At 46.4% G+C, this 24620-nt stretch overlaps 2 protein-coding genes across 4 annotated transcripts; one reads left to right on the top strand and one right to left on the bottom strand.

Annotated features, from left to right (window-relative positions):
- Positions 1–325: 325 nt before the first annotated feature.
- LOC133415592 (A disintegrin and metalloproteinase with thrombospondin motifs 15-like) lies at positions 326–15133 on the bottom strand. The gene is made up of 8 exons (XM_061701728.1): positions 13982–15133; positions 10969–11101; positions 10548–10715; positions 8730–9013; positions 7764–7941; positions 7493–7665; positions 5626–5801; positions 326–2083 (listed from the first exon to the last, which is right to left on the bottom strand). The coding sequence occupies exons 1-8, from the start codon at positions 14843–14845 to the stop codon at positions 1288–1290; spliced, it is 2772 nt and encodes a 923-aa protein (XP_061557712.1). The 5' UTR covers positions 14846–15133; the 3' UTR covers positions 326–1287.
- On the top strand, positions 12921–24189 carry LOC133415591 (serine/threonine-protein kinase 36-like). 3 transcript variants are annotated; one of them, XM_061701726.1, is made up of 20 exons: positions 12921–13088; positions 18636–18776; positions 18851–18928; positions 19000–19130; positions 19214–19463; positions 19537–19630; positions 19723–19904; positions 20006–20169; positions 20323–20410; positions 20497–20628; positions 20698–20892; positions 20981–21072; positions 21167–21230; positions 21509–21619; positions 21724–21798; positions 22124–22235; positions 22322–22448; positions 22516–22696; positions 22890–23813; positions 23975–24189. In XM_061701726.1, the coding sequence occupies exons 2-20, from the start codon at positions 18654–18656 to the stop codon at positions 24086–24088; spliced, it is 3237 nt and encodes a 1078-aa protein (XP_061557710.1). In that variant the 5' UTR covers positions 12921–13088; positions 18636–18653; the 3' UTR covers positions 24089–24189. The 3 variants fall into 3 exon arrangements, with proteins under 3 accessions (XP_061557710.1, XP_061557709.1, XP_061557708.1); XM_061701725.1 differs by lacking the exon at positions 12921–13088 and adding an exon at positions 14144–14215 and having other exon boundaries at positions 18608–18776; XM_061701724.1 differs by lacking the exon at positions 12921–13088 and adding an exon at positions 14357–18529.
- Positions 24190–24620: the final 431 nt, after the last annotated feature.

Genomic DNA, 24620 nt, shown 5'->3' with positions numbered 1-24620 from the left:
GGATGACAATTTAGCAATACTTTACAATGATTACGTTGCACACAGAGTCACTGATGGTGTGGTGGTGCACTCGCCTGACTTTGGTGCGGGCAGCGTGGGATCAGTGACGGTGCGAACGTGAGTGCCAACGGTTGTTGGCCCCGCGACTGACTGGCGACCAGTTCGGGGCGTAGTCCGCCTTTCGCCGGAAGTCGGCCGGGATGGGCTCCGGCGACCCTCACCGGGATAGGCGGTGTTGAAAACGGATGGATGGAAGTTACACAAAACCTATTGTTGTAAATTCAGCGTAAATGAACTGCAATTCGTTAGAGTGCACGTAAATGGAAAGCGTGGAAAACTAAGCTTTTCATTCAAGGCTTTATTTGGAATAAATATATTCAGACATTTCGGTTGTGTGTAAAAAACATGTTTTAAAAGTATTTACATGGAATTTTGCACAGAGCTGAATAAATGTATACATAGTATACAGTACAGCCCGTATAAGTCATCTGAGTCTTTTGCTGTACAGAGTGCAAAAGTCGATAAAAGAAAAAACAGAAATAGAAGTCTGACTATAAAAGGATCCATCCTGGGGCGGGACGTTGTATTGGACATTGTGGGCCCTTTTAGTTCCGAGCAAGAATATAATAGAGTTAAAGGAGTGCACAGAAAGAGCGGTGTCGCATCTTCGGCAGTGACTGATGTTGAATAAGTGGGGCAGACAAGTATTTCTACAGCGCAGGTATTTAGTATTGTCTGTGGCTTTCTTTTTATGATGCGGGAGAGGGTCAATGTAGTCATTTAACCATTTAACCATTTAATGTAGTCATTTAACCATTTAACCAATGTGACTTAGGAAATTGTAAAAGAAAGAAAACTATCGAATCGATTTGTTTTAGAGCTACAAATCGATTGCAGGATTAATCTGGGAAATGGAAAAGGTCCTTTGGCGCTGTTTTCAAGCACCCGGCAGGCTACAAAAAAGAAAATCTCTTAACAAGACCATAAAAACAATCATTGAAAAAAATCGGACATAAAAATGGCTTCCAGACTCATCAGTAAGGTAAATTGCTTACTAATATACATGTCAACTCTTAGCTGACAGATAAAGTGATGGAACCTTTGATTTAGCTTCAGAGTAATGTCGTAGAGTGTTGTTCTTCTGTCAGAAGTGGATGCAGGTGGTTTAGTTTCAATGGTGGGGAAGATATATTGCACCATCCATTTTTTGGTCTTGTGATTGCAGGAGAGAGTGTGTGGAAATGTGCTGTTGGATTAAGTTCAGTCATAATAAAGGATTTCAAGTCCCTAGCAAGGCTTTAGTTTACAGAAGTCCAGCTCCTGTGGTTTGCGTAAGCCACTGCAGTGGTCCCTGGGAAGCAAGTGTCCCGTTTGGGCTTTGCAGTGCAGCGGTCGTCTCTTAAAGCCTTTCCCGCAGGTGGTGGAACACGGAGACCACCGTCCGGTGTTCCACTCCGGACAAGGGTCTCCACAGGCTCTGGCGGCTGACGGTCTTTTGGTAGGATCGCATTTCAGCCCCGGCTTGCCGTCCGTCCTCAAACATTGCACCATTCGCCTTTGGAAACCGTTCCCGCAGCTCACCGAGCACCCGTCCCAGCTTGCGGATGTCCATTTCTCAACGAGCGGCTCCTCTTTGCTATAAGGTTTCTTCGAGGTTGCTGCACCCTTCTCCTTGACGCTATCATGAGCCAGAACACTGTTGTGGGATTTTTCACGGTCCTCCTTCGTCAGAGTCTTGTCTTCTTTGTTGTTCTGACGGGCCAGGTAGAAGGAGTAGCGTATGCGGGGGGGCGTCAAATTGCCAGCACACAGCACTTCCACAGTGAGTGTCTCCCCCAAGGGATTTACAGACTGGAGGGTCTCAGAGAGGCCGGTGGTGCCGCTGTAGCGCAGCAGACCGCCCTTAACGATGATGTCTCTCTCGCCAGATGACACCACGTAGTCGCCATTAAGAAGGTACTGACCCTCGCTGTTCTTTACCGCCAAGTAATTGTCGTCACCCAGCATTCCTTGGTAGCCGCGCTGGCGGATGTCTATGTTGGTTGCGCCCACTGGCAACATCAGCACAAAGTTGTAGCCGTGCCTGGATACCAAAATACAACATATGCAGCCGGTGAGGAGTTTTACAGTGATCGAACAAAGAAGTCCACAAGAACGCTTAAAACAACATGAAAATGATACAGTGGAAGTGTTTTGCTATTCGCAGCAGGGCTCGGTCCATATCTCCCACAAATAGCAAAATAATAATCATAAGAATTCAAAATAAAAAAATTCCCCAAAAAAGTAGTACACCCGTCACAAATTCAAAATTACAGTTGGACACTTTTAGTGTAGTACCCACCACCCGCCACAGTCGTTGCTGGGATCGGGCAGTGGGCCAATCACCTGCTCCCGTAAAAACCTACAGATTGCAGAAACCGCATTTGCGGCCTATGCGTTCCTCATGGCTCCAAGTAAGTAAGTAACTAACCACCTGCCGCAACATGCCAAGCAGGTCTACGCTCTACTCAATGTACGTATGTGCAGCTGGATCAAGAGCAAGAAGAAGAGGCAATGACATTGAGTAATAGTCATTGTTACGACAAAGCAGGAAGAGCATATGCCTTTGAGTATCCATGTATGTAAGTGCTGCTGCTCCGTACGTGTCAAATAGGAGTTGTCCGAAGGTTTATAATTACCCTAACATCTATGCTACTTTCTGTTAGTCTGTCTCGTGCATTTTGCATGATTATGTTACCAACAAGCTCGCACGCAGACTTTTGCCAAACGGAATCACATCGCTTTGATTGAACATTTTGCTGTTTAACTATGCAATGTTTAATATGTCAGTTTTACAGTCAACATCAATTGGGAGTGACAAAGAAAGATGGCGCCTACCAGTGTGGTCGCCTCGGTTACGCGCTCTCTCGTGTTGTTTTTGTTCTTGTGTTTTTCGTTCGTCTTTGGAGACTGTGTTTCGTCAATGTCTTTCTGTCCCAAAAGTGTTTTCTGTCAATCGACCGTCTGTTGCCGTACTCGAGCGGCTCCGACTACCGGAGACAAATTCCTCGTGTGTTTTTTGGACATACTTGGCAAATAAAGAGGATTCTGATTCTGATTCTGAACAAGCACGCTTGGCTCTTATTTGGAGAATTATGTGAGCGAGAACATCGTATTGTTTTCATTTCTTCAAATTGATGTTATCCGATAGTCACAAATTTCATGACAGCGTGAGAGGGAGAAGAGACACTAAGGAATACGTCACAAGTGTGTTTTAATAAGTTTAAATGTGTTCAAATCATGTACAACGCCAATTCCAATGAAGTTGGGACATTATGTTAAACATAAATCAAAACAGAATACAATGATTTGCAAATCATGTTCAACCTATATTTCATTGAATACACTACATTTAATGTTCAAACTGATAAACTTGATTGTTTTTAGCAAAGAATCATGAATTTAGCGGCACGGTGTTCGACTGGTTAGCACATCTGCCTCACAGTTCTGAGGACCGGGGTTCAAAGCCTGTGTGGAGTTTGCATGTTCTCCCCCGTGCCTGTGTGGGTTTCCTCCGGTCACTCCGGTTTCCTCCCACATCCCAAAAACATGCGTGGTAGGTCAATTGAAGCGTTCAGTTCCCACTCAGTGACGGTGTGAATGTGAGTGCGAATGGTTGTTTGTTTCTATGGGCCCTGTGATTGGCTGGGGACCAGTTCAGGGTGTACCCCGCCTCTCGCCCGAAGATAGCTGGGAGAGGCTCCAGCACGCCCGAGACCCGAGTGAGGATAAGCGGTAAAGGAAATGGATGGATGTATCATTAACTTAGCATTTTAAGGCTGCAACACGTTCCCAAAAAGCTGGGACCGGGTCATGTTTACCACTGTGTTACATCAGCTTTTCTTTGAACAACATTCAATAAACGTTTGGGAACTGAGGACGCTAATTGTTGAAGCTTTGTAGGTGGAATTATTTCCCTTTCTTGCTCGATGTACGGCTTCCGCTGTTCAACAGTCCGGGATCTCCGTTGTCGAATTTTACACTTCATAATGCGCCACACATTTTCAATGGGAGACAGGTCTGGACTGCAGGCAGGCCAGTCTAGTACCCGCACTCTTTTACTACGAAGCCACGCTGTTGTAACACGTGCAGAATGTGGTTTGGCATTGTCTTGCTGAAATAAGCATGAAAAAGACGTTGCTTGGATGGCAGCATATGTTTCTCCAAAACCTGTATGTACCTTTCAGCATGAATGGTGCCTTCACAGATGTATAAGTTACCCATGCCATTGGCACTAACACAGCCCCATACCATCACAGATGGTGGCTTTTGAATTTTGGGTTCATAACAGTCCGGATGGTTCCTTTCCTCTTTGGCCCGGAGGGCACGACGTCCACAATTTCCAAAAACAATTTGAAATGTGGACTCGTCGGACCACCGAACACTTTTCTGCTTTGCATCAGTCCATCTTAGAAGAGCTCGGGCCCAGAGAAGCCGGCGGCGTTTCTGGGTGTTGTTGATAACTGGCTTTTGCTTTGCATAGTAGAGTTTCAAGTTGCACTTACGGATGTAGCGCCGAACTGTATTTACTGACATTGGTTTTCGGAAGTGTTCCTGAGCCCACGGGGTGATATCCTTTACACATTGATGTGGGTTTTTGATGCAGCGCCGCCTGAGGGATCGAAGGTCACGGGCATTCAATGTTGGTTTTCGGCCTTGCCGCTTACATGCAGTGATTTCTCCAGATTCTCTGAACCTTTTGATGATATGATGGACCATAGAGGATGAAATCCCTAAATTCCTTGCAATTGTACGTTGAGGAACATTGTCCTTAAACTCTCTGACTATTTACTCACACACTTGTTCAAAAGAGGTGAACCCCGCTCCATCTTTGCTTGTGATTGACTGAGCAATTCAGGGTAGCAATCATGGCACCCACCTGTTGCCAATGAGCCTGTTCACCTGTGGGATGTTCCAAACACGTGTTGGATGAGCATTCCTAAACTTTCTCACTTTTTTTTGCCACCCACCTTTCCCAGCTTTTTGGGAACGTGTTGCAGCCATAAAATTCTAACTTCATGATTATTTGCTAAAAACAATCATCAGTTTGAACATTAAATATCTTGTCTTTGTAGTGTATTCAATGAAATATAGGTTGAACATGATTTGCAAATCATTGTATTCTATTTATGTTTAACACAACGTCCCAACTTCACTGGAATTGGGGTTGCAGGAGGGGTTAAAACTATACAAACTGTAATATCATTTCAAACTCATCTTACATTATGGTTAAAAACAAATGTCTTTCAGAAGATTTGATTTCCCAAAAATGCACCTGAAGTGCATGTGTCCAAGCACATAGACACAGTAACCTTCCACTAACAACCCAGGTTAAACTTAGCTCCTTCTCAGTTGAGATGTATCATTTCAACATACTTCCTCGACACCAATTACTGTACTGCTTTCCTATTTGGACCGGACTTTTGAAGCCTCACTACGTGGCATCTTAGGGTGTTTCAGAAAGAGTAGAAAAAAAGAATAGGCGAATAGGTGAGCGTTTTAGCGGATAGCTCGGGATAGGTTCCGCAGGGGGGAAGAAAACCACAAATAAGTGAATTTGTGACTGCGAGGGATTTCTGTACTCACATAGGCTTGGTGAAGAGTCCCGAGACCTTCTTGCAGCTTTTGTTATCACCGCCGCAGACTCCACACTTGTTAAACTTCTTGGATGATCCAATTTTTCCATCACACCCAGCCTTGATGCATTTTCCTTGAACGCACACTCCTGTAGAGTCTGGAGAGCATGGGGTTCCATCCACAACCTGTGGTGTCCATACATACTGTTTGTTAGAGGAGACCGCTCATTAAAAAGCTGCAAATTCATGTAGGTCATTTTAATGCTGTGTTGTGATATTTGTAGGTGTTATTATTATATTGCAATCATTTCTAAAAGCTGTGATGAGTGTATTTCTACGGAACCATGGAACAGGATGTGGTGTCAGATGATATTTGGTTCAGATGTTTCAAACAAGCATGCAGCTGCTCTATGATTCAGTGCTACACGTCCCCCGAGTTTTCATGTCCTCTTAACTCAAAATGATGTAGTGTGAACTTTCTCTCACGGCTGCTCACACTCACTCCGCGCCCATATTATCTCAGGGAGATAAACCCCCTCCACTCCTCTCCATCGTCCCATGCGTTGCTGTTTTCCCTCAGAGGCTCGCATAAAGTCACATCGCTCACAAATGAAATCATTTTTGGCCACATAGTTCGAATTATTGCACTTATCCTCATGCCTTAACGTTGCAAGGCATGTGAATTGATGAAAAGAAATATACAGTAATGAAACTTGCCAATCCTTCTTGACAAAGTGCAAAGAGCTTGTGAAAATGCTCATTCCCAATTTCATCAGAACATCTTCAGTAGAGAAACCATATAGTTGGTTGTAAATACAATATGTATATCCGAAGTTGAAATGGGATTCCACCCCGCCATCAGAAAAAGAGGTCATGATAATCGTACAAATCCAAAGTATTTGAGATTTGAATGATATATTAAATATCCATCCATCAATTTTCCTCATTTGGGTCGCATTGGGGTGTGCCTAACACAGCCGACGTTGGTCGGGAGGCGGCTTACACGCTGGACTGCTCGCCAGCAAATCGCAGGGCGCATCCCGTATAGGCGAGCAAGCATTCACACTCCCATTCAGATCTCCGGTTAATTTCGAGTCAATCGACCTGAAACGGAGGAAGCGCAGCGCAGTGCGGGGAGAGAATGCAAACGCCGCACAGGAAGGCCAGAGCCGAAATCCTAAGCCCCGACCTCAAAACCGTGATGCAGACGTGCTAATCGCTACATACCCTGACGACAAAATGTAAATCTGAAGAGAACTAAAATCATCTTATAAACACGCTAATAAGATAACAATAAACAACCTGAAAAAAGGAGGCAGAGAGAGGAAGCGTCAAAACGACAGTCAACTTTAAATCAACCAAAAATAAGGATACCGTTTGCAATGTAATGGTGCAAGGGAACGCAAATGACACAGCTGTTAACTTGTAGGTTTGGCATGGAAGTGCAGATATTGGAGAATGCGGTTACGACTGCTGTGCTGGAGCGACGTGTGGCATGTCCCGGTTGAAGATTCTTATGGCTTATGGTTTTCCCTTCGCTTCTCCCCCGACTGGCCCCAGCAAGAGACACGGGCTGCTCGTCAAGCTCACGTACTTTACTCTTGTCGATCTGATTGGCCACAAACGGATGCGACGGACAGATCCTTCATTGAATATTCATTTGTTTAATTCTAATACAGTACATGCAGAATGTGTAAAAAATGCATGAATTGAGGAAACAAATAGGTTGCCCACAGAGCTGGAAGCGTAGAAGTTAAAAATGTCTGTAAAATGAAGAATTAAGATTGAGGGGAGACTAACGGGTCCCGTCGGAGCCTTGATTTAGTGGTTGAAGTGGGTTAGTCCTAAGTGACAGCATTGAATGTGTCGTTTCTTACCTTCGGTGCCATGACATAGAAGTAACCGGTTCCATTCGCCCTGCAGATGAGTTTACATCTGTCCTCGACACTTACGCCAGAGTACTTGGGCACCCACACCACAGAGGGGGCGATATGGTTACTGCTGAAACTGCGGCCACTGGATTCACACTGCTCTTTGCGGTAAGTCTTAGCTGGAGGGAGAAAAGAGAGGGGGACAAACGAGGTCAGGAACCGGAATCGTCTCGGGGAGGAAACCTGACGGGGTTGCCTGTTTTTGTGCAATTCCAACCTGCATCAGGGCAGCGGTTCAGGCTGCAGGAGCGGTATTTGACCCGAACCCCTTGGCAGTATTTCCCCCCGTTTGAGGGAAATGGGTTGTTGCACTCCCTTTTGGCCAGTTGGACACCTCCCCCACATGTCCGGGAGCACAGACCAAATGAACCCCACTTACCCCAGCGACCGTCAACCTGGAAAATGCACAAACGAGGAGAATTCTTTCCAATGCGTTCGATTTGTATTTTCAATGTACTCCCTTGACGAGCGGTTATGTTTGAATCGAATGCGTAAAAACAAAACAACAGAATTCGATGACACTTTGGACATAGGTGGCAGGTGTCAAGCGACAATCCATTAAATAGTGGTACAAAATGCAGGTCAAGTCATTTGTTTTCTCTTTTTCCCGTTTTAGTCATTGTTTTTGTCTCAATCAAACACCCCCCCCCCCCCCCTCACCCCGCACCCGCGGAAGCAAATAGACAGCCTGTTTGATGTCATTTTTCATGAAAACAGACAAACCCAAGTTCGACATTTCCTGTAGTTACGGCAATTTTGAGACCGCTTTTGCTGTTTGCGTTGCAATAGAACAGATACCCCTGCCCTCGAAAGAATTCCGTCAGCCAGGAAGTGGTCTTGTTGCTCTCTCAACCGTGCCAAAAGTCTGCATGCTAGCGAGTGAAATTGTAGTTTTCAATTGAAATGATTCTGTTCATGGTCACTGGTGAGCTGGAGCCTATCCAAAATGACTTGTGGCAAAAGGGGGACTACACCCTGGACTGGTTCACACCGTCAGCGATTGTACAGTACCACAAAACCATGAGTGACTTTAGTTTTTCATCCCCCAAAGGAAATTCAGTTTCCACTCTGCTTAATTTATGTAGTACAAATGTAGCATTTTGTCCTCAGCGTGGTTCGAACCGTTAGTCCCAAACACAAGCGTAGCACAACAGAGAGATTTCGATGACAAGCTCAGCCTTACTTTGACAGTTCGGTCCTCTTCGGGAGAGCAAATGCCTCTGTCGCAAACTTTGCCATCTCCGCAGCGGGTGCCGTCCGCCCAGGGGAAGTGGCGAGTCATACACACCAACTGGCCGTTGGACTTGCCTGTGCACCACAGGCGAATGCATGGCGGCTGCATGAAGGGGCAGGGCTTGGAACCTTCACCGAAGGCCAGCTCACACTGACGCTCCAGGATGTAGGCTACTCCGGGAAGCGCGTTAGGGAGGCTTAATGGTTTCTGGGGCTGGTCCAGCAAACATTCCCCTGGAAGAGACTCCCAAAATCAGTTCTTGTCTCTAACGGCTGAGATCACATGCGCACGTGTTATTTCACCAAATGTACATATCCTCATAAAAAAGTAATCCACGACACACACGCTATTCATTCTACAAACAATTGTGTCCACAATCACCAATAGGCGGTGGGTGGTCTCTGTGCAAAAGTGTCCCTTAAAAACAAGTCTTTGTATGAGGAATACCACACGCAACCCCCGACCCCTTCATCTGTAAACTCTTGAAGACATTTCTCCCCTCACGGTGGAATTAAATGAGTTACAGGTTAAGAATCATTTCCAAACGTTCAGATTGACTTTTAATAGCTTTAAATGTTCCATTGAACTGCTAAAAGTCAAATTAAGCTGAGCTCCATTTACAATAAAAGACACTAAAGCACTTTTCCAGGGAGCGGCTAATAATTGGAAGAGTTTGACGAGCGGGTGCTTGGGAAAAAACGGATGAGGGGCTCCAGGAGGAGGTTTTTATCACCGCTGCCCGATGCACACTTTCTCACTCTTATTGAGGAATTTGCCAAAACCAGAAAACTGTTATCGAGAAAGATGCGGGCGCGAAAAGCTTTGCTTCCCCGGCCGGGCTTCTTGTACCTGTTAATGATGCTAAACAGAGCGCTCACAAATGAATGTTGACTTGTGTTCTCCTATTTCACCACACATTTGAATGATAGAAGAAACGTTTCGCTCCATTTCCAAAGCACCTGCTGCCGCAAAGAGGAATTGCCCGAAACAATGTGTGGGGCTGTTGAGAAAGCTACAAATAATCAGAGCCGCTGCACAGCACGAAAAGTGCCTCGAACGTGCCGTGGCATGTCTTCCTTCTCCCAGCTGCTCTGTCAAAGTCCTGATTTATGAGCGACGGTGCGGAAAAAAAACAAAACATTCCAATGTTCCAACATTATGAAACTTACTGTCAAAAATGTGGAGAAAAGGTCGTTGAAAAGAACCAAAACGCAACGCTGACTGGTTGTTGTTCGCCTGTTGTCGGAGCAGGAATAAAGACTGTCCATTCGGCCTGTATGGGAAACTCTGGATGGTTAAAGCGACGCTCTCCAAACCACTGCGGTGACGCTCCTCCAAACGAACCCGCTAATTAAGGACAGATGTGGAGCAGTTTTTAAAATAAGAGTTCAGCATCGCTCCTCGGCTGAGCTCCGCCTCTGGTCTGGCGTGTTCGAGAACACTCTGACTCCATTTTTGCTCTTCTAAACAACGCATGAATGCAAAGACTCAGCCATGCATTAAACTGAAATGATTGTGCCGTGTTCAAGTTGCAGATGAAGAGGAGGGGGAAAAAACTGCAAATGTCCTTCACTGGCAATGCTACTGTGAACAGGTTAGTCATACACAATGAACATGTGTTTTATGAATGTGGTCATCACTCAAATATTTAACCAGCAAGAGCACGGTGCTGCCTGAAGGGCCATTAAAACAGATTGTGTTCATTTCCACTTTTGGGTTCACATCGATCAAAAACACTGTTTGGAGAGGGAGCTCATGGGGACTCACCGTGTCCATTGTCCAGAAACTCGGTGACGATGGCAGCGCTGCAGGGCGACCACGGGCTGGTGCGATTAATTTGAATGAGCGTGGGAGACATCATGTGATTGTCCTGCAGCTTGCCAAAAACATCCTCGCAGGCCTTCACGTTGTCGTGCGGCATGTTGAAGACGTGTCCTGTGAAGAGGGAACCGGATGACAGACGTCTTTCACAAACGCTCGGGTTATTTTTTGCCTGCGAACGTTCGTGCACGGACGGCGACACGGAAGGGAGCCCTCGTTGCGAGGCTGTGACACGGGGAAACCTCATGATGATCGACAGGGGCCCCAGCAAATAGTATCATTTGCGGCATTGACGTCGAAGTGAGACTTGTTTGGGGTTTTTTTCATGAAGCCTCAAAACCTCGGTGGCGTGACTGCTCATGCTCACCGAGCTCGTGAGCTGTGGTGAAGGCCGAGGGTAATCCGTCGTCTTCGATCACGGAGCAGCTCCTCTTGGGGTCGCACATGGTGCCGACGTCGGCCATTCCGAGGGTGTCGCATGTGGAAGCCCCGCACAGGTCCTGGAGAATAAAGTCAACAGAATAAGCCCGAAAAATCGGACACAAATCTTTTTTTCCCCCAATATGAGTCCCAGTTTACACATGATTTCGTTAAAAAAGTATTGGGACACCTGGGGGGAGGGGGGGGAATAAGGCAATGGTCCGTCCGGCCCCTTTGCAGCTATAACAGCTCCCACTCTTTCTTCAAGATTTTAGAATGTGTCTCTGGAAATGTTGCTCCATTCATCCAGATGTGCGAGGTCAGAGGTAACTTATGCTGGACCCGAGAGAGGGCTTGGCTCACAATATCTGTTCTGCTTCATTCCAAAGGTCAGGGAACTTAAGATATGTCTGGGAGAGAGCCCTTCGTTGATATTTATTGATTAAGAAATGCGTCTCAAGAATTTTGTCAACGTAATAGTCCATATAATTGATGGAAAACTCGCCGACAACAAGGGCACTGGACAAACAGCAAGTATGACGGATGTTTACAACAGACTGTTTTGTTTGTTATCCCAAAGATGCTTTTCTACTCGGGAGGTTTGTGTAAAACTTGTCGGTTGACCTAAATATTTGTTTCTTGTCCTGTCAGGCTTCTCTTCCTATCTTTGCCCCCGCCCCACCGCTTCGCACTCGACGATAACCACGATATGAAACAATCATAAAAGCTTGACAATCAAAATATTGGAATCCTTGCTGACATTTACAGACTAAGGTTTGTTTAGCAAGCACACAGCAACCATCTCGACGGTGTTCATAAGGCCTTTCGCTGACGAGTGTTTGGAGCGCATGGTCCCGTGAGACGTCATGGCCCAAAACAGAGCATTTGCATGCAAGAGCAGTTTCCAAATGGCCTTTTTTTGTCGTCGCCACACAATTCCAAAACCTAATCTTAGCGAACCAGGATCGGTTCGGAGCACTCGAGCGAGCCTCCTAATCGCAGGACAACTTCACAACGTTCACCGCACGGAACAGCCCGGCTGCCGACTCCCCATCCCTCCGCATACACCGTCCGAGCCGGAACGGCCGCGGGCGCTTGTTCCATACCGAAACTCTTCGGCGGCATGTGTACGGTACATGTACAACAATAAGGCGCATAATGATATTTCAGGCTGTGAAAAGCTTTCGGTGGAGAAAAGAAAAAAAGAACAGTTGTTCGCCGGTGCAAATCCATTCCAGATGGGTTCACGGGTGCAGATTGGATAGTTTGGGTTATTAGTGAGGAAAGAAAATAGAGGCAAAAACGAAGAGGCGAGAACCAGTACGGGCTAAGGGTCGCTTCTCCGCAATGACCTACTTCCCACATCTGTCATCTCATTTTGCTGCTGCAACGTAAAATACGACTTGCGAGCTGCATTCCGGAAGAAACATGCCAGCGTTTCCGTGCGTCTCCACATCGAAAACCGCCTGGCCTTTCGCCATTTGTGGAAGAGAGACCGAGAGGCTTGGACTTCATGCATTGCAGCGTGCATGCGGCCCTGCATTGGCTCGATGCCAAGTGACTCTCTACCTATGAGCAAGGTTTTATTATCGATGCCCCGATGAGCATGTCGTCACTGGTTTAAGAAACCAGTCGGTATCTAAAACGTCGTGATGGAATACGCCCATGTTGCTTCCGTATGTGACAAAGCACAGCCAGCGATCCTCTCCAGGAAGTTTGGACTTGACATGAATATGGATGTGGTTGCATTATGTAGTTCTGACTACAGCTGTGGAGAAGTGACCCCACGGAGGTTTTGGACTCGGATCGTTCGTGTAGGTGGGGCATAAACCTGGGATAACATAATGGGCGTGCGCAATCCCCATTTGGATTTCCCTCACTTCTCTATTTCATGAGGAGAGCAAGTTGGCGGGGGAAAACACAGCTGGGGGAGGATGGGACCGGGAACAACGTTACACTCGTGACTAGCGCATCTCCAAGGGCGCCGATGCTCCTTCCCATCCGTCCATTTTTTGAGCCGCTTCTCCTGGCCGCCGCTAATGCTCCTTCTCTTTGGTAAAGTTGCAGGTGCGTGTCTAGATCGTATTCTCCATTCTGGCCCAAAACCAGCAGCGAATAAAGGCGGGGTGAACCTATAACATTACATTTCGGCCGCACGACATGGATACGAGTATTCGGATGCCGGGCCATTTCGCCTACAGGGAGTGAATAAGGGGAGGGGCATGCGTTCCCCTGTAACCTATTGTACTCTTCCGTGATAGCGGACGTTTGTGAGGTCGAGGGCCGTCGACGGTGACCTTAAGAGAGGGCGCGTCGGCTCAAATCTCGGTTCGAATTCGTTTGTTTCATGGGCTCTCCGTTCCCCAAACAGACATTTGTTTTGTGCGCTCGTGTATTTTCAGTCAGGTGCAAGACAAACACGCGCATTTTGTGCAGGACTATACCGTCGTCCTTGTCACAACACACTTTACATTTGTACGTGCGCCACTTCAAAGTTACAAGCACAATAATAAGCACATTGTTACGTGGATAGATCACACTTAGCATGTCAAATGAAAGGGGGGGGGGGGGGGGTTGCATTTTTTTGGTAAAGATTGTGTCAAGAGATCATCGAGTGTGTGGCAGTAAACGATCCCACTTCACTTACATGGTGCGAAAATGATTCTCCGTGAACAGAAAACGTATCTTTGCACGTCTAAAAAGAAGGCATCTTATCTATATACTAGCTATATAATAGGGGCAGACAGAACGAGAAAATGTTCTTCGTTGTATTTCCACCTGTTGCGATTGAAACGGCAGAATATCTTCGTCGAACGAAAACGCGCCCGGACTTAACAGTCCGTCTAGGATTCCAGGGAGCTTTTTGTCTGACGCTGCGCCACGAAAGGTGCCAAATAGGCGCGCGCCCTCGCTGTCTCGGCAAAGGTTGGGGGAAAAACTGCAGTCGGCGTCGAGTTTACCTGTCTCGTGAAGAGGATCGCCGTGTCCCAATAGTCCGCGTGCTTGTCGCTGTTCTTGTTCATCTTTTTTTGCCAAGTGCAAAAATTCCGAAGCGTCACGGCGGCGTTCCCGGACACTTTGGGTCCTTTGTCCACCTCGGACAGAACCACGATCTTCACGACCACGACGTTGATGGAGTTGAGGATACTCGGGTGCTTGTAGAGCCTGGCCGTCACCGCCATGAGCGTCAAGAGGTAATGTTTCAGGTCGTCGCCGTGGAACTCGGCCATCGTCTGGTCCGCCACCAGCAGCGTCTCCACGTACCTGGGAACCGACGCAAAACGTTTGCGTCTCCCCGTCGTGGTCACGTTGCCCTTGCGTTTCCCCGACAAGTGCGCGAGGTGGAGGCTGACGTCATTGCCGACCGCGCACCTGGAAGGGGAATTCGGCCGCGGGTCGCCGCTGCTTCTGCGCCGGATGACGTGCGCGCCGCCCGCGCTCGACGTGTCGTTGCGCACCGGGCTGATGAAATACTCCCAGCCTCGGTAGCCAAGTGCACCTTGCACGCCCTCGCACAGGCTCAAGGCCGCGTACGAGTCGCGGTCACCGTTCACGTAGCCCGAGTAGAAACAACGACTCAGGTCCACGGTGACGTCCGTAGCGGAGAGCCAGGGTGCGGACGGCCCGATGAAGTTGGAGTCGTGCCGTAAATCCACGTCGAGTTCCTGGTGGAAAGCGCGAATTCTGAGAGTCTCCGCGTCGCGCTCGTGACGCTGCTGTCGGGTGTCCAACACGACCGGGAAGCAAAGTTCGCTTTCCGTGCAGCGAACCAGTTTGGAGAGCGACACCACGACGTGGAGCAGACACGTTGCTCTGCTAAACATGACGCTATTTGCATTCGAAAGCTCAGGGAGAGCAGATTGGTAATCTAAACCAGAGTGCAAACTCCTCCTGGTCCTGACCCATTCCCGGCCCGCACCTGTGTGCTCGCTCCGCCGCTGCCTTCCGTGCACTTTATGCGTGCCTTGGGGAAACTCGATCTGACTTTCGGAGGGGGCAGTCCGTTGCTTGGAGGAGACACTCCTCGGACGCGACGTCTGTTGCTGCGAGTCCCAGTGGACAGCCGGCGCGGTTCTGGTTCTGGCGACCCGCCGGAGGGTCCTTGCAAAAGTGCGGTGCGGCGCAGACGGAGAGCAATGGGAGCATTTATTCAGTTTGCGCCGTAGGCTTTTGCTCCTCACTAGTAAGACGGATCATTCCGCGCGCCAGTTTCCACGACTGCCATTCCTGCACACTCATTCAACCAACCTCGACATAGGCTACTAGTAGGAGAAGTCTACATAATTGAGCACTAGCAAGATCATTTTGTATTACTAGCAGTTGTCAGCTGGTGCGGTTTGGGGTTTTTCTCTCTCTCTCTCTCTCTCTCTTACTACTAACTACTAACCCTTTTGTCCTACGAATATGCCAAAATGTGTCCTACGAGTGAGGACCGAGCGCACAACATGGAGCTTAAGCAGGAGATCGAGGAGATCAGATAAATGCTCAATTGTAAGACAATTCAGCGCACTGGTAGAATGACCGTGTTACTGCGAAAGAGTGTTCCACTACTATCGGCTTCCATTGCTGCCATAACATTTCCGCACACCAGGAGGACAACTTTTGCATACTAGTGGGACAACTGCATGTGACTAAGGCGAAACTGCACTCCTTTTTATCTGCGCATTACTAGTAATACTAGTGAAGCACTAGATGCTGACTAGAATCGTTTTTATAATGTCACAAGTAGCACTAGTAGCACACAGTTTTCAAGTAGTGCAGTTTCGCCTCACTAGTAACACATACTTGTCCTACTAGTATGTCAAAATTGTCATACTAGTGAGGACAAAGAGTGTACTAGTACACGCAGCTTAAGAATTGTATCAGGGATATTGAAGCAATTCTCAAGCAGCTTTCCATAAATTAGTTGAAGCACTTATTCAATATCCTTGATATCGAGCTTAAGGTTGCAGTAATAGGCCCAAAGTGGCACTAAAAACCATTCGGCCTTCGAGGAAGACAGTTGGTCTTCTAGTGCACAGAAAGTGAAGACAAAGCGTGTACTAGTACACGGACCAAGGAGAACGACACCTGTACAGTACTATGAATTCCAATACAAGACCTAGATTAAAAAATTTTTTAAAAATGATGTGACTTTTAATGAGATTCACCTAACAGGATGATGCAGTGTAGTTTTATGCAAACAATAATAATGTTTCAATTGTTATTGTAATCCCTTCCTGACATGCATTGTTAGTATTTGTAAAGGCGCAACCATTGACGCGGCCCTGACAAGATCGTGCAGGTACACCTCATGTTTGCCTCAAGAATGTTGCGGATATATTGAAATGCAGCCATTATAATACATATGACTGGAACAGAACAGACACAATTTGGGTTATTTACTGAACTGTGAATCACATACGGCCTCTAGTGTTCAAATGAAGAAGTTCGGGGGAGCTGGAGTCTTGTGACTTTTTGCAAATTCACTGTACATTTCCAAAGTCTAATGACAGATTGTGGCCGGAAAGGTTTTGTGAGAACGAAGTGACTCTGCATCGCTGGCCGCAACATTAGGCACACGAGCTCGTGAGGTCCAATCATACGGGGTCGTCAAATGTATGTGGCGCCTTCTGAAATTCTTTTTGGGCAGTTTCCCCACTTTAATCTTGAAGATAATGAAACAAATACAAAGAAAATATAAATATCAGACAAAGATAACCCAAACACATCAAGTGCAGTTTTGAAACGGAGAAAGTCAAAAACTATTCCAAGCTACCTGGCCCTCAGTCCCTGTGTGCTGAAGTACAGTCGTTGCCCCCTAAACCTACGAACTGCTTGGTCCGCCCTCAGCCGCAAGCATTTTCTACAACTAGCAAGGACTCTTTCACATCTCTTTGGAGAATTTTTGGAATTCAGTAAGACCGGAGGGTTTTCTAGCATGAACGGCCTTTTTAAGGTCATGCCACAGTATTGAAATCAGATTCAAGTCCGGACTTTGACTAAGCCCCCCCCCCCCTATACCTTCATTTTGCTTTGTTTGGTTAGGGTTAGGGTTAGGGTTAGGCCATCAGTCCGTGACCTCAAGCCGAAGAGCACTTAAAAAAACAAAAGCCTGATCACAAAAGAACACCATTTTCTTTTTCTGAAATGCTGTTACATTGACGCCAGATATAATGAGACACACACCTTCCAAAAATGTCAACTTCCGTTACGTCAGTCCGTAGAATACTCTCCCGAAATATGAGATGAAATATATCATTCCAATATTTTTTGATCAGCAGTGTTTTTTGTTTTTTTTCCTGACAACTTTGCCATTGATGCCATTTTTGCCCAGTCTCTTCCTTGTTGTGTGATGAACACTGACCTTAACTGAGGCAAGGGAGGCCTGCAGTTCTGTAGATGACCTTTTAAACCTCCCGGATGAGTCGTTGCTGTGTCCTTGGGGTAATTTTGGGAGACCAGCCAAACCTGGGAGGTTCACCACTGTTCCATGTTTTCTCCATTTCAACGTGTTTCCCTGGATTCCTAAAGCTTTAGAAACAAACGTCTTTGTAACCCTTTTCCGGACTGTTAGCTGTTCATTGCTTTATTTCTCATCTGTTCTTGAATTTCTTTGGATTGTGGAATTTTTTGTTTCGATTTTTTGGAGATCTTTTGGCTGACATAATTTTTTTGTCAGAGAGGTTCTATTTAAGTCATTTCTTGATTGGACAGGTCTGGAAGTAATCAGGCTTGGGTGTAGTCAGTGAAAATGAAGTCAGCTTTCCCAAAAATGTCAATTCACGAGTTAACAGGAGGGGCAGTTACTTTTGCACCCAGGGCCAGGTTGCTTTAAAGCATTTATTTCCACGAACAAAAATAAACTCTGCATTGCATCTTTGATATTTATTGGCCTTTGTTTGATGATTTTAAACATTAAAGTGGGGAAATGATGATAAAATAAAAGGAGAATTGGAGAAGGAGGCAAATACTTTGTCAAGGTACCGTAAGAGCTGTGTGACAAATTCTGCCTTCATAACCATCATGATAATGCTCCATTTTGATTGATGTGGTCAGAGAATGAACAGAACGTGTCTCGTGGTGGCTGCAGTGGAGAACTGCACTGCATCACGCTTGGAGGTTGTTTCCAATACATTTCGCACGAGAGGTGCCAAATGTTAGGAATGAGTCTCCCTATTACAACCATCTGTGATCTTTATCAATCAGATTTTCCATTTTACGAAGAAGAAGACCCCCTAGGAAAATAGCAAACGCGATCAAATACGTATGTGGCTTTGATGCTGAATGGATACGCATATTGCGATACATACCGATGGCCGACATAAAAGAGAGCCGGTCACCTTTGTGACGAGGCCCTTCAACTCCAATTGTCCTACTTGTTCACGTCATGCCTCCCTCTATAATATCTTGTTGCTTGTTACCTCCTGAAATCTGACATTAAGATGGATTCCTACCACGTTTTGGCTCAAGTCGGGCAGGGCTCGTTTGGTCGTGTTCATAAAGGAATGAAAAGGTTTACAGGCCAAGTAAGTGGCTTTGTTCCAGTGAAATAGGGCTTCTTTTTTCTTTTCTTTTCTTTTTTATGAATCGCCATGGCTCAGCAGGCTCCCCTCGTCTGTGTGTATCCACCAGGTGGTCGCTCTGAAGTTCATGCCGAAGATGGGACGTTCAACTAAAGAGCTGCAAAGTTTAAAGAAGGAAATTGAGATAATGAGTAACCTTCAACATCCTAACATTGTGAAACTTTTTGACAGCTTCGAAACTGAAACAGAGGTGTGTTTCTCTCACCTACTCCAAATGCTTCTGACACTACGTGACACGTTAACTTCTTTCCGGCGTTTAAATAGGTGGTCGTGGTGACCGAGTATGCGGAGGGTCAATTGTTTCAGATCATTGAAGCGGATGGTAGTCTACCAGAAAGTCAGGTAAGAGCATGCCACACATTACACATACCGTTAGCTCAGATGACTTCAATAATCATTGTTCTTCATCTGAGGTTTGCGAGATTGCCTGCCAGCTCGTCTCAGCTCTGTATTATTTGCACTCCCGCCGTATTCTTCATCGAGACATGAAACCACAAAATATCCTCTTTGATAAAAACGGTGTGGTGAAACTGTGTGACTTTGGGTACGTACATTATTTGACTTCCACTCCCTTTACGGGACATTGCGATTGGAATTCTGCACGTTAACTCTTCTTTTTGGAACTAGGTTTGCAAGGGCAATGAGCATCTCCACCATGGTGGTAACGTCTATCAAGGGAACACCCCTGTACATGTCCCCCGAGCTAGTGGCAGAGAATCCTTATGACCACACTGCTGACCTCTGGGCGCTAGGCTGCATTCTTTATGAAATCCATACAGGGGTGCCCCCGTTCTGTGCCGATTCCATCTTCCACTTGGGGCAGCTCATCGTGAGAGACCCCATCCAATGGCCGAAGACTATGAGCAGCGCGTGCACGGTACAATGCAGCTGGAGTGCTATTTATTCCGTGAACTTATAGTGCAAATTGAAACGTTGCGTTTTCATTTCAGAGTTTCCTGAAAGGTTTGTTAATCAAAGACCCTCAGAAGCGACTGTCGTGGCCAGACCTCCTGCATCATCCTTTTGTTGCTGATGGGGTTCAAGGTGACAACATGGAAATGTTGAAACAAAAGCGTGCATTTGTTGCGTGTGTGTGTGTGTCTGTGATACTTACTAACACAGTGGTGTATTGGCAGTGATTCCAGACACAGGTGTTTTCAGTCCTCTGACAGCCACACTTGACCCAGACATGCTGGCACTCAAACTGAAGCAAATGGCAGAAAAGACATCACCAGATTACGGAGAGAGCAGAATATTTCGGAAGATTCGGGAGCAAAGAAACAAAAGTCACGCGAAGAAACATGGCGACAGTGCTAAAGTTAGCCAGACATACATTTTAAATCAACCGATTGCAAAACGAAAACAAACACACCAAAAACCGTCACGTGAATTGATCAAAAAGGATGATCTGTTTTGCAGGAAAAGAAAGACGGACTGGAACCTGAAAGTGATTGCGCAGCAGCAGTAACGCCCCTTCTAGATACGAGCCCCCCTGTTGATTTTGCTTCAGCTAATTCAACTTTTTCATCTTCAAGTCTGGAACAAAGCAACTATGCTGTGGTTACATCAAGTCATCTCCACAGGTGTATCAACAGCCCTCTTTAGCGCTTAGCCCTCTTTGGTCAAATGCCATAGTGGTGCAGATTTACTCAAAAGCTAATCACTGATCACCTCACAGGGACGAAATACACCCTTATTGTTTGCAAAAACTGTTCACATGTGCGTTACCTCTGCAGGGGTCCGATCAGTCAGGACTACGAACAAGAGTTCCCCGCAGTCGAGGTCGGGCCACGGCTAGAACGAAGGACACCCAAACGTTCGACAGTAATACGGAGAACATATCATTGTTCACGTGCGCTGCTCTAAACTGCATGGCAGCTATCCGAAAGTAACTCTTTTCCTTCTTTCAGACCGTCGACAGTGAGGAATTCTGGGAGAAACTTGTTGAGGAGTCCGATCCGAGCCGACAAAGACAAGAACAATTCAACTTCAGCGGTATTATGTCGAAACTGAAATCCACCATGTTTGCGTTCAAGCAGCAGGTAATTCGGCGCAGTTTTCAAGTCAGCACGAAATGACACGTTTCATTCGATCGCACCCGTTTCATTTAGTCTCGTTTCTGTGGCAAGCGAAGTGATGGTGTCCTAAAAGACACGTGGCACATTGGCCAGCCGCTGAAGGTCTTGCAGAACCTGATTCTAACCTCCGACCTTGCCGCGACGAACCGCATTGGCGTTGAACTTGGACTGCCGTGTCTCCTCATTGACTTGATTCACGACTCTTTGGACAACTCACGTTTCATTGAGGTGGGAACGAGAAACATATTTTGTAACTTCTGATAATAATGTCCGACTCCCATCATCAAGGCTTTCGTTGAATCTGTTTACTGAGCAGCAGCCGTGGAGTCTGCAAACACTTGGAGAAATGATGGCTGCGCTGCTGATCTACTGGGAGAAGAACCATGACTCGTTGAGGGAAGAAAACAGGTTTGATCACTCATTTCCCTTCGCACTGAGCGTTGTCCATGTACAGGTGACAGTCCTGCTTTATTGTCTCGTCTCATCGTGCGTGTGCATGTAGAGCTGAAGAATTCACCGAGCCCTTCATGACAATTCTTACTCAAGCAGACCTCAGACCTTTAGCTGTAAGTATCAGATACAGATTCTGCATGGATACGTCACTGATACAATTAAGCCACTGAGAACCTCAGTTGGCTCGCTCCGTTCTTGTCATTTTGCAAGAGAGTGATTTCAAGTTTGATGGCCGCAACAAAGACAGAGGGGTTTATACCTCGGTCACTTACATTTTTTGCATTCAATTTGAAAATGACCCAAATTGAGTGAGCCCAGAGTTCTCCGTGGCTCAATTGAGCAGTTAGCTTGCTATTTGACACAGGGTCGTCCTTTGCCTGATCTCCTTTAGCCTCTGGCTGCCTCCGTTTTGTCCCTCTTTGCTCGCAACAAGGTTGCTGTCAATGTTGACATGGAGACGCTCAGCTCCTTGCTGAAAGAACGTGTGTCTGGTTCACATCAGGTACACAATCTGTTTGTTGGGAGGCAATGTGGCATCTGCTTTTCATGTTAGATGACTTGTTAGATGATCTGTCGCGTGTTTGTCTCTGCCTTCTACCTCGCAAGCTCCAGCTTCCGCTCCCATCAGGCTGGGCACTCTGTGACGGCCTCCTGTCTTTACTTCTGCACACTCTCTCTGAGGTGAGCAAACAAGTCATGTTTGGATAGATGCGATTTCGAGAGGTCGTATCGCCTAACAAAGTGATTTCTCTCAGTCTGCTACCGAGGAAGCAAACAAGTCATCGTTGTGGCAGATGTCGGTGGTTCGTTTTTTTTAGTGTTTAAGAGTGCTTACTACTGATCACAATCTCCGTGGATCTTTAAGTGATTGTTGTTCTTCGTGTCGTTAGCATGAGATCTAAATTAGTTGGGCCCAACGTTCTTATTAATGCCATGGTTTCTTGATGCTTATACAATTATCTGCAACGATTTTCCTCGTTACACATACCTTTCGTGGTTCAAACAGCACGGCTGTGGATTTTCATGTTTGGATCCACGTACATTTCATCATCTTTGGAAAAGGACTGGAACCTCATTAGCATGGACAACGCCGGACGTGGACTTCTGTTCGACAAACGGTAAACATGCATGATTGTTTACACAAACTCCAAATGGAAAATATTGACACTCACAGGACATTCCATGTTCCCATTTTCTTTTTCAGGACTTTATTTTCTGATGTCTGCCACACTGTTGGTCTTCTGCGCTGATCCATATTCCTATATTTCCCTCTTTTATGAGAGCAAATCAACGTTCATATACACTCTCGGCTGGGTGCTGAGCTCTGAATGGTTCGTGTTGATGATTTCAGATTCATTCTAATGTTAATGGCAGTAATGTATCTTCTTTTTTCCACAGTCTTTCGTCGTTTGCTGAAGCTAATCCAGTGGAATTCGAAGCGAGTTTAAAACACGAGAGCTTGATCCAGTTGAGCTGCCACTTCCTTTGCCTCCCGTTCGCTTTGGACATAACTGCACACGAGGGTTCCAGGATACTGCAGTTGTATGACAGCTGTGGTGTTGTTAAAGGACTTGTGCAGGTAAAGAGCTACCTGTCCTCTGGCACAGCAAACATAATTCAATGGTGAAACAGAGGATAACTCTTGCAAGGATAAGAGGCAAAGTCATGCCTCAGTAATGTGTAGAAACATCCTATTTGTCCTTGGTTTTTTTTTCTTGGTCTGATATGTGATGATTTTTTGGATGTCTGTTTTCTATTTCCTTCTTTGGCAGGTTATTCAAAGGCTTCCTGTTTCATTAGTGGAGCTGCCACTCTCACTTGTCCGCCGCTTGTTGCTATGTGACCGTCAGCGCGCGCTTTCCCGCCTCATTAGCGCCGCTCATGGCTTTTTCTCTGCGCCGACACTCGCTCCATTGGATCGGCAGACATCGACCAGAACCGCCAGTTCTTTGCTCTCGGATTTGCTGCGGCTGGATGAGCTCGGGGACTCTGCCGTAGAACTTCTCTCTCTGTTATACCTCGTCACCTCTTTCTGCCCTAATTCTGGTTGCCTCCAGCTTTACCTCGAATCCTCTGTGTTGCACCAAGCGCTCGCTCACTCTTATGACCCGATCAAGGCTGCCACATGCAAGGTTTTGGGAAAGTTGCATCCATTCAAGTCTCCTAAAGTGCCCAATTTGCATCCTAACATACTCAAAAGCATGAGAGACCTTCTTGAGGATTCTAATGTGCATGTGCGGCAGGCGGCTTGCTTGTCAGTTGGGAAATGGTTGGGTTATATTGCAGTGGAGGCAGGGTTTAGCACAAAAAGTCCCAACGGAAATGGAGGCAACACTACAGAGAGATTAAAAGCGGAGGACAATGATGCACACGGGGGTTCAAGAAGGGAGACTCACATTGCCATGGTGACAGTAGAGAATGAATTGCCTGAAGAGATGAGACAGTGGCTCGAAGAAGCCAGGATGGCGGGGGCGACGCTGGCATCATTGACCTCCGACCCTGATGCCCACACTCGTCTCCATGCCTGCGCGGCTCTGGGAAACCTGCTACATGTTGAAGGTGCCGTACCGGAGCTGCTGGACGAGAGCGTGTCCAGATTAGTTCTGAGAGCCGCGTGCACAGATTCCCACAAGGCGGTGAGAGAAGCCGCCGTTGCAACGTTCAACTTGCACACTCGGCAAGACTCAATGCTACAGGTAAGAAATGGAACCATTAATTACGGTTATCATTTATTGTCATAAAAAGGTATCACCTGCTAATGTACAAGTACATACCTTTCTCTATGGCAGCACACCACATTGTCGCTTTCCTATCTCTTTGAGACCAAATTCGTTTTATCTTTTGTGTTTATTTGAAGGATCTGCAATCCCTAAATGCTGAAAAGAAACTTCAGGCGTCAGAGTATGTACCTTCTGAATGTGAATCTTCCCCTCATCAGACAACTGAAAGGCAATTGAGAGAACTACTGTAGAAACAATTGATGTTTGTATGGATTATTTGTTAATGGCTTTCTGTTCAATCTTACCCAAATTGCATTGTAAAGATGTGTGCAAATAAAACATGACATTTTATACAGGCTGGCTGAATCTATCGCACTATCCTTGATGGTTAGACCTTTGCAGTTCAAATATATTTTATTAATATATTTGCAGTTAAGTATATATATATATATATATATAAAATAAATAAAGCGTTACGACCCAAAAACATGCGTGAATTGGAGACTCTAAATTGCCCGTAGGTGTGAATGTGTGCGCGAATGGTTGGTTGTTTGTGTGTGGCCTGCGATTGGCTGGCAACCAGTTCGGGGTGTACCCCGCCTCCTGCCCGATGACAGCTGCGGTCGGCTCCAGCACGCCCGCGACCCTAGTGGGGAGAAGCAGCTCAGAAAATGGATGCGTGGATGGATATATGAATGGACATTCCTCATGGTCTTACTGCATGTCCGGAGTGATTCTTTGCATTCCTGTACGTGGCACGTGGCCGACATCTAGTGGACATTT

This window comes from Phycodurus eques, chromosome 17, assembly GCF_024500275.1.
Source record: "Phycodurus eques isolate BA_2022a chromosome 17, UOR_Pequ_1.1, whole genome shotgun sequence".
NCBI classification, from domain to species: domain Eukaryota; kingdom Metazoa; phylum Chordata; class Actinopteri; order Syngnathiformes; family Syngnathidae; genus Phycodurus; species Phycodurus eques.
The sequence above is the reverse complement of the archived record's forward strand: the minus strand, read 5'-3'. Positions and strand labels throughout refer to the sequence as shown.